At 41.5% G+C, this 13,630-nt stretch overlaps 2 protein-coding genes across 3 annotated transcripts in view; both read left to right on the top strand.

The window, feature by feature from the left end:
* The window catches only part of LOC127354815 (protein dachsous), a 49,435-nt gene that overhangs the window by 8,506 nt on the left and 27,299 nt on the right, over window positions 1-13,630 (top strand). The window contains exons 15-20 of one of the 2 annotated variants that reach the window (XM_051385051.1): window positions 216-349; window positions 502-1,452; window positions 2,288-2,413; window positions 3,779-4,030; window positions 4,125-4,223; window positions 4,694-4,866. In XM_051385051.1, coding sequence (XP_051241011.1) covers window positions 216-349; window positions 502-1,452; window positions 2,288-2,413; window positions 3,779-4,030; window positions 4,125-4,223; window positions 4,694-4,866 — 1,735 coding nt within the window. The remainder of the gene's footprint in view (window positions 1-215; window positions 350-501; window positions 1,453-2,287; window positions 2,414-3,778; window positions 4,031-4,124; window positions 4,224-4,693; window positions 4,867-13,630) is intronic. The other variant, XM_051385052.1, reaches the window with a different exon arrangement.
* Window positions 5,469-11,961, top strand: LOC127354819 (protein dachsous-like). Its single transcript, XM_051385058.1, has 10 exons — window positions 5,469-5,605; window positions 6,192-6,499; window positions 7,337-7,447; window positions 7,947-8,138; window positions 8,665-8,762; window positions 8,846-9,010; window positions 9,095-9,280; window positions 9,617-9,694; window positions 9,777-9,804; window positions 9,900-11,961. The coding sequence occupies exons 1-10, from the start codon at window positions 5,566-5,568 to the stop codon at window positions 10,047-10,049; spliced, it is 1,356 nt and encodes a 451-aa protein (XP_051241018.1). The 5' UTR covers window positions 5,469-5,565; the 3' UTR covers window positions 10,050-11,961.

The raw sequence follows: 13,630 nt of genomic DNA, 5'->3' as shown, positions 1-13,630 counted from the left end.
CAAGATGTTATACAGCCTTATTCATTTGAAGAATACTGAGTGCAATTTGAAAAGCTTTGTATATAAACCAGCCCAAGACTAAAATAGGGGTAACTGCAGCTACGTAACTGTGATTGAGTAGTGATATATCAACAGTCCCAGCTGCTCATCCTAAACAAAGATTTATCTCACTCAATGTTATAAGTCACTGATATTCTTCTCAACCTCTCCTCTAGGGGGCCGTATATCCAGGTCCTCGTCAACACAGGTGAACATTCGTGCCCCTGGTGACTCAAGACCTCAGTTTTTACAAAAAGTCTACCGTGGCACCGTAGAAGAAGAGCAGGACCCAGGAGTTCTGATTCTTAAGGTAAGTTTCTCAGTACGTTGGTATGAATGGTCCTGACTATGTGAAAATGTCAGAGAGGTTTTTACCAACCACCCAAAGACAATTTATATTTAGGTGCTATTATAATATCATAATATGGGATAAATACCTCACTGTACTGTTCATGTATTCAGGTTAACTTCGTCGCAATTGTTACTGAGGTTCCCGTGACTCTTCGAGTTGATTCAGAAGTGGACAAGTTTGCCATCTCCCCAACTGGTGACTTCACCACTAAAGTGAAGCTCGACTACGATGAAGCTCCACACAACTACTCTGTGACGATCTCCATCTCTGACGGGACCAACAGTGACAGTGCAGTCGTGGAGGTTCAAGTCACCGACATCAATGATAACAGTCCTGTTTTTACCTCCAGTCCTGTCACAAAATCAGTCCCAGAGGATGCAGAGGTAGGATCCAATGTTACCGCTGTAACAGCTACAGACAAAGACAGCAGCTTCAACAAGGAGCTCAGATACTCTTTGAGAGGAGGGGAGGGGAGGTTCGCTATTGATCCTGTGTCTGGGATGGTGAGTGTGGCTGGTGCACTTGATAGAGAGACCAATGCAGAGTACAGCCTGCTGGTGGTGGCTGAAGATCAGGGTCGTCCAGCCAGGTCGGCCACAGCCTCCCTGCTGGTCCAAGTGTCCGACATCAATGATAACGTCCCCAAGTTCTCAGGGGTTGAGTATCAGGTTGAAGTCTTAGAAACAGAGTCAGTGGGTACAAGTTTGCTCATGTTATCAGCTGTAGACCCAGATGAAGGAGCAAATGGGAGAGTTACTTACAGTATTTTCCAGCAAAGTCCCTCATCAGACCCTGCTGTTTTTGAGTTGGACTCTTCCAGTGGGACTCTGCGGTTGGCACAGCCTCTGGACTTTAGTGAGGTTACCATGTACAGTCTGATGGTTCAGGCGTCTGATGGGGGCACTCCCTCTCTGGTCGGCAACAGCTCTGTGGTGGTGAAGGTGAAAGACGTGAACAACAACCCACCTGAGTTCAGTAAAGAAAGCTACGACGTGGCTGTTTCTGAGAACCTGGCCAGCGGTGCATCCATATTGACTCTGGAGGTCACTGACAGGGATGAGGTGAGTGAAATAATCTTATTCTGCACTGAAAAATTATTTGGTTTCCAGAATCACATCAGATTCTTTGTGAATGTTGAAAAATGTATGAAAATACGTGATCGAAAACTTTACAGGGTACCTTTAATCTCAGCTGTCTAACTACTAATTTAAAGATATAATAAGATACATTTCCACATTAAAATTAACACTACAATAAACACTAGACCTATTTTATATATTTTGTTGAATTGTGTCCTTACATTATCCCAAATGTTTGCAACAATGTTCAAACCCAGAGAAATACATAATTCTATTTAGTTAATGGTGCGTTTCCTATTTGCCTCTTGTTGATATAACTTCTGGGTAAACACAGGATATGTCAGATACGTCAGAGAGTGAGGAGGGAAGTCAGCGAATGTGATTAAATGTATCTTGAATAAAACATTAATACATTACCTCATCAGTTAAACCCTTTAAGATTATATTCCCAGTCATATTGTTCACCTATTTAATAATGTATGCCAAAAAAATAACAAAAAATGTTAGTATATTTAGGACTGATAACTCAGATTGGTTTGGTGAAATATATCCAGTAATTTGCTGTAGCAGTGTTTTATCTAATAGATTTAAAGATTTGGCAGATTTGCTTTGGATTAAAACACAAGATGAGAAGAGCTCTAACAGTTTGGAGCTTGGCACCGCTGCTTTATGATCAGAGTAAATTATTAAGACTGTCTCCGTCATTTCTCAGATTATACTTTATTACATTTCTGATAAGTTCATCTCTGATGATTAACTCTGACTATGAAGTCAGCGGTGGTTTTTTGACACACTTTGATCTCTTCTTCCTCTTCAGGGTGGATTCTCCAAAGGCAACTTCGTCTATACCAGCGACACCTTTGACATTAACAAACAAGGTGTCCTCTCACTAAGGAAGAACGTCACCTTGGACAGAGAGACAAAAGACAGCTACATATTGCAGGTACACATCATTACATTTCCCATCTTCTGATTTAAAAAGTCTAAAACAAAAAAAAGATTACCACACAAAATAAATCATATTCTGATACATACACACTTAAGATACTGACAGCATTTACAGTACTGTTTAAAATGTAATAATGTGTTTATTTCCTGGTGTTAAAATAGTTTACTGTACATACTATAGCCAAAAAAAAGTTTGTCATTCATAAACCTCATAACATTTCGAATTGATTTTAATTGTACTTTGCAAATTGAAAAAATAAATAAATAAATAAAATTTTGTTGTGAGGAACACTTTAAAAAAGGAGATTTTATATGTGAAACAATATATGTAAAACACATATTTTATATGGGTTAAAAAACAGTCTCAATTTATCCTACATATATATTTATTAAGATTTAGAATTATTTTTTAATGTAAATTTAACTCTGTTGAACAATTGTGGTCACAAAAACAGATTTTAAAGGTTTTCTTTTCTCAAAATGAAATAGTTAAATAATATAAAAAATGGGCAACAGTGTTTCTTTACACTGCAATGATCTTACAAAGGACACATTTAACACACTCTTACAGTCACTATCCCTCAGTTACTGTTGTGTACAATAACAATAAACAATAAATAATCTTATTATTAGGAATAAACCTTCATCCTGCTCCATACCACTGTGTTACAGTCGGAGGTTTTCATGGATCCAGTTCAATGCAGCTGTATGCATTTTCTGTCTAAAAGAAGTTTGTGAAACAACTTGATCTACGCAGACCATGTTTCCTTCTTGAGGTGGCAGCTTTAAAGAGTAACTTTGTTTAGGGTAAATCTGGACCTTATTTTCCAGTATTTTTGTGTGAAAGTGATTAACAAGTGTTGAATTTGTCCATTCAAAGTGCTTGTTTTTGCCACTGACACAGAAACATAGGAAAATAAGTTACACTTTAATGAAAATTATCTTTACAAACCCTGTGCTTATCGAACTGTAGAATTCCAACAGCACTGAATGTCAGATTCAGAATCGGGTTCATTGCCAAGACGGATTTCACATACAGGGAATATTTATCTTTTGTTGTGACAGAAAATAAATAAATTATAAAGCAAATACTGTAAAACTTATTGTAAAGTAATAATAATATCTATATTGTATACAAATAATAATAACAATAATTTAATATATATATAGAATCTAGTTGTAGAAAATAGTTTTCCCCAAACATCTTAATTATAAAGATTATGAAGTTTTATTTTTTATTAATAAAATACAAAAACACATTTGAAAGAACAGATTTAGTAAAAACAGGCTTTGGACTCCAGAGTTACTCCATAAAAAGTTCCTGGAGGAGGTTCATGTAGTTCTCTGTGCCCGTATTCAGGTGTTGGCGGTGGACCAGGTCCCTGACGGTCTGACAGCCACAGCCCAGCTCAACATCACCGTCCTGGACTACAATGACAACGCCCCACAGTTCCCCGCCATCCCTGACCCCGTGCTGTTCCCAGAGGGCGCCTACTCAGAGGAAGCTCCAGGAGAAGTTCTGGCCATCGTGCCCACAGACCCCGACCTCGGCCCCAACGGAGAGGTCACCCTCTCCCTCTCCTCCCCCCACCCGCTCTTCAGGTTCAGAGAGGTGAGGCCGAGAGAGGGAAAGGGAGAGGGGGGGAGGATTGTGGAACTAGTTGTGGACCTGTGCTGAGCACTGAGATGTGTGTGTTGTGTTGCAGGATGGGATGCTGCTGGCTGTTGGCTCTCTGGATCGGGAGAGGAAGGACACGTATGAACTGTTGGTTACGGCCTCGGACAAAGGCAGCCCACAGAGAGAGGTGAGACACATGATGCAAATGATGCTAACAGACATTTGAATTTAATATTGTGTGTTAAATGTTTTCCAGGTTATTTATTTATGGTTTATATATATTGATAGATATTGTCTCTCTATGTATACCTACACACGCACATCTACAACCCTCCATATATGTTGTTTCTAAACAAGTACCCTGTATGTTCTGCACTATATATCGTTTATATTGTTTATTTAACCTTTATTTAACCAGGAAGTCCCTTGAGATTAAAAATCTCTTTCCCGAGGGCAACCAGGCTGAGACGGCTCAGCAGTTAAAATTTAAATAGAAATAAAAACACAGTTACAAACAGAGGGAAAGCAAACATCACACATGTCTCAGTTACACGGAGCTTTAACATTTAAATTCTTCCAGTGGGATCAGATCATTAAGCTACTTATAAAAGGTTAACCAACATCATAAAGTTTTAAATGCATACTCTTGTGCACCAGAACGTAACCACTGTCAGAGTGAGCCTCACCGACGTCAACGACAACACGCCTGAGTTCAGCTCCAGCAGCTACGTCAGCAGCATCCTGCTGAAAGACGCAGCGAAGGGGAAGCTGCTGCTGACGCTGGCGGCCACCGACAGAGACGCCGGGAACAACTCGCTCATCACCTACAGGTCAGTGCAGCCCAGGACGCCGTCAGCAGCTGACTCTAGGGTCATCTACACAGCATTGCTGCGCACAGTGCACCTTGGACCTTGTGAAAGAACCACTCGTACCAACCGATTCATTCTTTTAAATATACATTTTTAGGGGCTTTTATTGCCTTGAATTGATAGAGACAGCTGAAGAATGACAGGAAAGAGGAGGGAGAGAGAGAGGGGGGATGACAAGCAGCAAAGGGCCGAAGGTTGGAGTCAAACCGCTGCAGTAATGACTCCTTATTGTTAACTGGGGTACCAGCTCTACCAGGTGAGCTGCCAGGGCGCCCTAACAGATTTGTTCTTAAGCAGCTTGAGGAATAAAATACAGACAGGTGACGAATTAAAGGAAAAACGAACAGAACAGCTTCTCTGAAACTCTACTGGAGAGATGATCTCTATCCTACCAGAACATATTTGGTGTTTTTGATGATGGTGTTTGTCCAAAATCTCCCACAGGTGTTAAACTGGGTTGAGATCTGGTGACTGTGACAGCCATAGCATGTGATTCACCTCATTTTCATACTCAAATATTTATTTTTTCTCTCTCTCTCTGTTGCAGTTTTTCTGCAGGAAGTTCTCCATATTTGGCCTTAAACAGTGAGACCGGGGACGTGACCTTGACCTCCTGACCTTGCTGATGTCACAGAGGACACCACGCTGGTGCTGACAGCCATGGCTAAAGACCACGGCCAGCCTCCCCTAAACTCCACAGGTCAGTCTGACGGCGCCAGGTAGTTTCCGTTACCTTAGAATGAGACGGATTCATTTACAGACACCATGTGCAGCCGCCGTGCTTCTACAGAAGCCCGGAATGGACAAACCAAACACTGGCTCTAGTTTGGGCCTTTTGCTTTTGCGGAAGAACATTTTGGGTTAGCACCGTTTATAACACACAGCATTTATCCTTTGCTCAACGGCAATTTTAGGAGAAAGAAAATGGGGCATAAAATAAGAATAAACCCACTTCTCCAGACACCACTGCCAGTGTGTGGGAGTTAGTGGCATCTAGTGGTGAAGTTGCAGATTGCAACTAACTGAATACAGCTGGCGTCTGTATCCGACAACCTGGGAATGAGAACGGGATGTGAAGGGTGTGGGAGAAAGTACGGCGGATGAGAAACAAGCGAAAAATTTTAAAGGGCTTCTGTAGAAAGATGGCGGACTCCATGGAAGGTGGCCTGCGTTATATTATGTGTAAAGTAAACTATAATAAAAATGACATATTTTAATATTTTACAGCTTGTGATATTAAACATGTATTGAATATTGATAACTCGTGTGTTGTTGTGTGTAACCAGTCCGCGTCGTGGTCAATCTGAGGGTCGTCAGCCTGGTGGAGGGCGTGGCCTTCAGGAACCCCTCCTACAACTTCAGCCTACCTGAGAACGAGCCGGTGGGGGCGACAGTGGGGATGGTCTGGGCCTCCTCAGGAAGCGACCTTTACGACGTCGCCTACACACTGAAAACACACACGGACCTGTTCTCCGTCGACACCAGCGGAGCCATCCTGACCAAAACACAGCTGGACAAAGAAGAGCAGGACTGGTACATCCTGGACGTGGAGGCAGTGGACACGAGGACCCCCCCTACGTCAGCTGTTGCAATGGTACGATCCGTTCTCATTTTAACCCTTTAAGATCACATCCTCAGTCGTATTGTCTCCCTGTTTAACAATGTGTGTCAGAAAAATGCACAAAAGTTATTTTTAATTTATTTGTATTTTTATATTAAAGTCCAATCATTGTGTCTTCCTGTAAAACTACACACAACTTTATCAGTGATTTTGGTGAAACTGGACCAGATTTTATGGAGAGAATATTGTCTGGTTTCTCCTTTAAGTTGTATATCTCAGGTGATATTGATTACTGAAGAAAAGAAGCAACCCTTTCTGAATCCTCTCTTTATTATAAGAAAAAACAGACAAACTTTTAATGAGCATCAGGATCCAGACCTTCATTAAAATACATTGACAATAATATGGATCAACTGATACTGTTGAGTTTATTCATCGGGGATTATTACAAACGTCCAGCGTTGGGAGGATTCCTTTAAAAATGTAATCCGATTGCAGTTACTTACTAACATAATTGTTTATTACAAAAGTATCACAATATTACAGTAAATTAATTTACCTCCACACCAAATACACAAATAAAGACCAGAGAAAATACACATCAGTTAGATGACTTTTATATATTCTATAAAACAACAGAACAATTCAACATTTAATCCAGAAAATCTTGTTGTCGTGAAGCATTCAGGACCATTTGTGCAGCTGGAAGTCAGAACTTTCACTGTTCTGTGGTTTATTTTGTACATTTAGTTACTTTCTGGTATTAGTCTTTCTTAGTATTATGTGTGTTTGTGTTATCAGATAAGATTCTGTGAATCCGATCAGATTATGTTTACAGTCCTGTATTTCCTTGTTTCTTCTCTCTCTCAGGTCAGAGTTCAGGTGGAGGATGTGAACGAGTCTCCAGAGTTTCAGTCCGAGGTTTATAAGGCCTCGATTTTCAGCATCGCCCCGTATAAAACCCCCGTCATCCACGTGAAGGTAAACGCACACAGAAAATATCCCGTACTGTAATAAAAGAGCATTGTGGGATACCTGCTCTCTGCTAACGACAGCAGCGATAATCTCTGGTTGCGTATGTTCCCTGTGGTTAATGAGTCACTGAGAAGCCGTAAAACTCGTCACATCATCTGGAACATTTTCACAACTTTCCATGACATAAACCTGAGTCACTAACTAAGTTCAAAGGTCAGACGCCGTGTCTCTGACAGCATCCCAACCAACCACTGGTCACCAATAAGAGGCAGAGTTTCGTAGGAATTGATGGATAAATTCAGCCAGTTGAATCAATTAATGTTTAATTTAATGTAAATTTACACATTATAATATGAGCAGATAATCATTAATTATCTTGTGTGTTAAACAAAGTGATGCTTCAAATACACATAATAAATAATGAATTTACAGTTGAATTCACACATGTTAGTGTTTAGATCTTTAAAAAACAAATCATTTATGACCCCCACCCTCCCCCCCACAGGCTTTGGACCCTGATGTCGGTGAAGAGGGTCAGCTGGTCTACAGCCTGTCTGCAGACAGTCCTCATTTTGACGTGGAGCCGTCCTCGGGTCTGGTGTACGTGGTGTCCGTGGTGAGTCTGGCCGGACAGCAGGCTGCAGTGGAGGTGAAAGCCACGGACCCCCGAGGACTTCAGGCTACGACCAAGGTGGAGGTGAGTGAGCGAGGACTGGATGAAGGGAGTTCACAGTGGTTTTTATAAAAGGTAAAGAACAGTGAGTCAACGTCCAGTCGAGGCCAAAATCAGCAGGATGTTAAGAGAAAAGGTTAACTTTGAGAAAGACTGATGAAGGAAACCCTCATCACAAATATCTCATCACAAATAAGATGAAGGACGTGTCCATAAAACTTGAAATAAAAATCCAATATATGCGTTTTATGTTCTTTCTGCACCGAGATTGAGACCAAGTGGGTCAATTTGTTTGTTACTGTCGGTACGGTAAGCTGATTGCTGATATCTGAAAGACATTTAGACTTTTCCACATACTAATGATTTTACTACAGTCCCTAATTAAGCTATAAATTGTGTAAATAACTGATTTGAATGTCTTATTCTCTTCTGTATTAGTTTACTGCTTCCTGTACACAGTGTGTTTTCAGGGCTGCCATTCAATGAGAATATTTTAATTTAAAGTAAAAAAAATAATGTACATACCACAATGGCACTCTTCTGCCCCCAGGTGGAGGTCAAGGGAGGTGCGAGCAGCAGTGACGTGGTGGTCATCTCCCTCAACCAGCCCGCCAACGTCGTGGAGAAGAAAGTCCCCGAGATGGAGAAGTAAGACGCGTCGAGCTCATGATCCGTTCATTGTTCGGAGATTCATTATTCCTGTTGTTGTAACTGTTGTAACTTCCTCTCAGGGCTCTAGGTGGCGCTCTGGGCTGGACCGTGAACATCATCGAGGTGTCCAGCGCTAACGGAGATACCTCTGAGTCCAGAGCGGCGAGGGCGGCTGAGAGGACAGCTCTGGTCAGCTTCGTCGCTGTAGACGGAGGGGAGGTCGTTTCCTCTGAAGAAGTCACAAAGTAAGAGTGAAAGAGTTGACAGATAGTTAGAGACGGTTTCTTAAAGTTCTGTTGGGTCCTGATCTCTCGTGTCTGACCCGTCAGGAAGCTGCAGAGCCAATCGGCTGCTGTGACGGTGGAGCTGGTCAAAGTGTTTGGGGAGGGTCTTCACTTTGACGTGGAGATGAAGCCTCAAAGCCCTGCCTCCAACCAGGCCGTGGTCATCGCTCTGGCCGTCCTGTTGTCCCTGAGCATGCTGGGATTGATCGTTGCTGTTGCCTTGATCATCAGGTGAGACTGGAAACCATCAACGTGCTTCAGACCGGCAGCTGGGTGCCAACGTTAGTCAGGGTCGTCTGTCCCAGAGTGGACGGCGCCATCCGGGGACTCCGGTCGTAATCCTGAGAAATGTCAAATTTGCTCTTAAAATCTGAATATTAAAGACCAGTGTAGTTTAGTTAGTAGCATCTAGATCTAAAAACGCGAACGGCCCTATTTTAATCCTGTGTTTGGTTTGTCCGTTCTGGGCTACTGTAGAATATTATATTCCTGTATTATAATCCTCTTTATGCCACTAAATCCTGCACACTGCTCCTTTAAAGCTTGAACACGTTTGACTCTCTTCAGGTTCAAGGTGACGGAGAAACACGGGACGGATTCTGACACAGAGAGTTTTGACATCGGCCGAAAAGCCGAAGGTTACACGTAAGTCCTCCGAGCATCTTTAACCTTAAATCCCAACTCTTCATCCAAAGTTTTTAATGGAAATCCCTCCGTTATGTTTCAGGAACTGGTCTCAAGCAACACCCCAACAGGTAAAATAATTAAAAAAAACAGATTCTAATTCAAAGTGTTAGAATGAAACATTTTGAAAGGTTGAGACGAGCTGTATAAATAATTTGTGTTGCAGGAACAGACAAAGCCACAGGACAGGAGACAGGAGGAAGAGCAGCAGAGGACGGACAGACAGACAGACGGTGACAGTGTGAGGATTGAACCGGACAGACAGGCGGACGAGAGAGACAGCGCGGGTGATGAAAGCCACACCTCTTCTCTCTGATCTGAACACAGAGTTCAGTCCGACTGTACGGAGGCTGCAGAGTGCCGCGAAAAATAACTTTGTTTGATTTTATCCACGGCGTCACAAACTTCCCAAATATCTCTAATATTTAAATATTTAACTAGAATCACCAATTACAAATGTATTTGACGCCTTAAAGTCGCTGTATTTTAGAGAGATTTAAGGACGGGAGTGATTGTCGATGCATGAATGAGTTTCTCTAAATCTTAAATCATTTGTTTTAGACGATAAATTGCAGATTTATTTATTGCCTTTAAACTCAGATGTGAATCTTTTTTTTTTAAACAAATATTATAAATTGATTACTTAAAAAGGTCCAGTGTGAAACATTTAAGAGGATCTATTGGCAGAAATATAATATTCATAGATATGTTTTTATTAGTGTGTAAACACCTGAAAATACCAAACGTTGTGTCTTTGTTAGGTTAGAGTAAGACGTTTTTTTTTTTAGTCCACCATGTCGACAGCCGCTCCTTTCCTTGACAGTAGCCCAGAAGGGACAAAATAAAACACCAACTCTAGATAGCGACGTTTACATTTTTTGCTCGTTTTGTGGCCACCGTAGTTTCTCCTTCATGCAGCAACTGCTAGATGCCACTAAATCCTACAAACCAGATCTTTAAATTAGCTTTTAAATGATATGAAAAAGTAAGTAACATAGTAGTAGTAGTAGTAGTAGTAGTAGTAGTAATAAAAACCTCTTTAACCGCTTTAAGCTTAAAGTTTTATTATTATAATAAATGAAAGCCGTCAGAAAGTGGTAACTGTAAATGTTGAATGATAAACAGACACATCAGTAAATGGGATTACATTTTTTTAATCATTTCTAAGCAGGACAAAGAAATAAAATGATAAACTTGTAAATGTAATGCTTTTCACTCAACAGCGACAGTCGTTCTTGACCATAAAAATTTAACTCAACGTCCACTTGCTAGCTTTTCCTGTAACTATGAAGCGCATTTCCCTGTTTTCGTCAGTTTGTCATTGAGATGGCAGCTAATTAGTATCAGTCACTGAGGAAGACAGTGAGATGCTGCTGAAAGCTCTGGAAAGAGAGAATAAATAAATGGATGCTTTTTAAAATGTATTGATTAATTAATATGAAACAAAAGTAAAAGTCCATATTAATTTATTCCAGTGGCACTCTGCAGCCTCCGTACACCCAGACGCCATAGCAGCTGATTAGATTGCTGCTGAGTTCAGGAAGAACCGTTTTTAAGCTAAAGAGAGTCCGAAGGAGACCAATGATGAACAAAATGTCACTTGTCAATGTTGACTTTATTCCAGAGAATTACAAACAAGCAGATTCATTTTGGGTGAAATGCTCCTTTTAAAACTTCAGTGCCAGATTTATTTGGTTGTTTTAAGATAAAGAGACTCAGTTTTGTTAACTTGAATCGGTCTACTGAGTAATATTTTAATTTAATTTCTTTGTCTGTAAAATGGCTGCCATAAAGCAAACTGAACATATTCCATAATTATAATTTAACAGAAACTGTGTCACCTCTGTTTCATTTTGCAGCTTTCGTTTTTCTCTTTAATGCACTTTATGAGCAAAAAATGTAAATAATAATATGAATGCAGCTGTGCAGTAAACCTCCATTCAACTGCAAATAACTAAATAATACACTACATTCTACTGTGTAATTTTTCTGTGCAATGTGTGAAATAAAAACTATTTCTACTTTCAATGAACAAAATGTTTCATATTTAGAGCAACCGGATATCAAACTGTTATTCTGCTTCATTTTATAATATGATGTGAATATTATGAGATTGTCCTCCGAAGGGTTAAAATTTTATTAATTTATTTTGAGTGTTTCGACAGCAAAAACTCACATTAGTGACCATAAAATATTTACCTGTCTGAATAAACTAATTGTATCATCCAGAGCTTGTTTGATTTCCATTTATATACACGACACCCTGAGGTATTAAAACATTTATTTTAAGTTAGCGACTCACATGGCTATTTAACTAGAAGCAGGACCAGAGATATTGTGATGGCAGCGGGAGGTATAATGTAAGGTTGACTGGAAAAGGTAAATGTGTGTAAATCTGTTGGTAGGGGGGGTCTATATGGAAGGTTTGTAGGTTTGTAGGAGGGCGTCTGTGAATGTGTCTGTATGGACTGCCGCCGCTTCACCGGGGTCGCTCCTTCGTCCTCAGCTGACACACACACACACACACACACACACACACACACACACACACACACACACACACACACACACACACATTAATTAACTAAAGGTTCAGTTCTGTTTCAGCTTCGTGTTCAGTCGGTTTTAGAGGATGTTTGAGTGAAACTCTGAATATCTGCTGTGTCTGGTGAAATATGGAAACTGTGTGAGTTCTGTTCTTTAAATCTCAAACAGTTTACACCTTCAGTCGTGTGCTGTGTTTCCACTGCCCTGTGCGTGGTATCAGGGTATCAGGGCCTTTTCTCCCCCGCACACAGTAAGAACCCCCTCAGGGTAGGCGGGATTCTTTACTTTCCCTTTGCAACTGGCTGCTGGACTTCCTCAGTGAGAGGCCACAATCGGTACGAGTCGGCAACAACACCTCCAGCAGCATCACGCTCAGCACAGGGCCCCCCCAAGGCTGTGTGCTCAGCCCCCTGCTCTTCACCCTGCTGACTCACGACTGCACACCAACCTACAGCACCAATAACATGAGTTTGTGGATGATACTACTCTGGTGGGTCTCATCACCAAGAACAACGAGACCCACTGCAGGAAGGAGGTCAACCTTTTGACCACGTGGTGCAGAGACAACAACCTCCTGCTGAATGTCAGCAAAACCAAGGAGATTGTTGTTGACTTCCCGAGAGACCACACCGAACACCCACCACTGACCATCGATGGTGCTGCTGTGGAGAGAGTGAGCAGCACCATATTCCTGGGGGTGCACATCAATGAGGACCTCTCCTGGACCACCAACACTGCATCACTGGCGAAGAAAGCCCAGCGGCGCCTCTACTTCCTCCGCAAGCTCAAGCGAGTGAAAGCTCCCCCACCCATCATGTGCACATTCTACCGGAGCACCATTGAAAGCATCCTGTCCAGTTGCATCACTGTGTGTGGCGGGAGCTGCACTGAATACAGCAGAAAAGCACTGCAACGCATAGATAACACAGCTGGTAGGAACATTGGTGCACCACTCCCTTCCTTGCAAGACACTTACATCACCCGCCTCACCCGTAAAGCTATCTCAATTGTGAGCAACGCCAGTCACCCCGCACACAGTCTGTTCAGCCTCCTGCCTTAGAAGGTATAGGAGCCTCCGTGCCCGCTCCACCAGACTCACTAAAAGCTTCATCCACCAAGCTGTCAGGAAGCTAAATTCTCTCCCCTCTCTCCCCCCAGTCACATCCTCCAGGCTGTCAGTTAGATATTTTACGCACTGTAAGTAAAAGGGTCACAAAATATAATGTGAGGGGCCGTGAGGTGATTAATGGGATAGAAAACTTAAAATTAATTAAAATACTCAAACTATTTTGGACTTCTCTCTAATATTTGATTATTAGTGAAAATTTGGATCTATTTGGGATTCAAATA

This window comes from Dicentrarchus labrax, unplaced genomic scaffold (assembly GCF_905237075.1).
Source record: "Dicentrarchus labrax unplaced genomic scaffold, dlabrax2021, whole genome shotgun sequence".
Lineage (NCBI taxonomy): Eukaryota > Metazoa > Chordata > Actinopteri > Moronidae > Dicentrarchus > Dicentrarchus labrax.
The sequence above is the reverse complement of the archived record's forward strand: the minus strand, read 5'-3'. Positions and strand labels throughout refer to the sequence as shown.

Excerpts from the sequence above, each read along its gene's own strand:
- LOC127354819 (XM_051385058.1), top strand. The coding sequence starts at position 5,566 with ATGGCTAAAGACCACGGCCAGCCTCCCCTAAACTCCACAG. Across the intron at positions 6,500-7,336 it reads CTACGTCAGCTGTTGCAATG|GTCAGAGTTCAGGTGGAGGA; the intron begins GTACGATCCGTT and ends TCTCTCTCTCAG. Across the intron at positions 9,011-9,094 it reads TCCTCTGAAGAAGTCACAAA|GAAGCTGCAGAGCCAATCGG; the intron begins GTAAGAGTGAAA and ends CTGACCCGTCAG.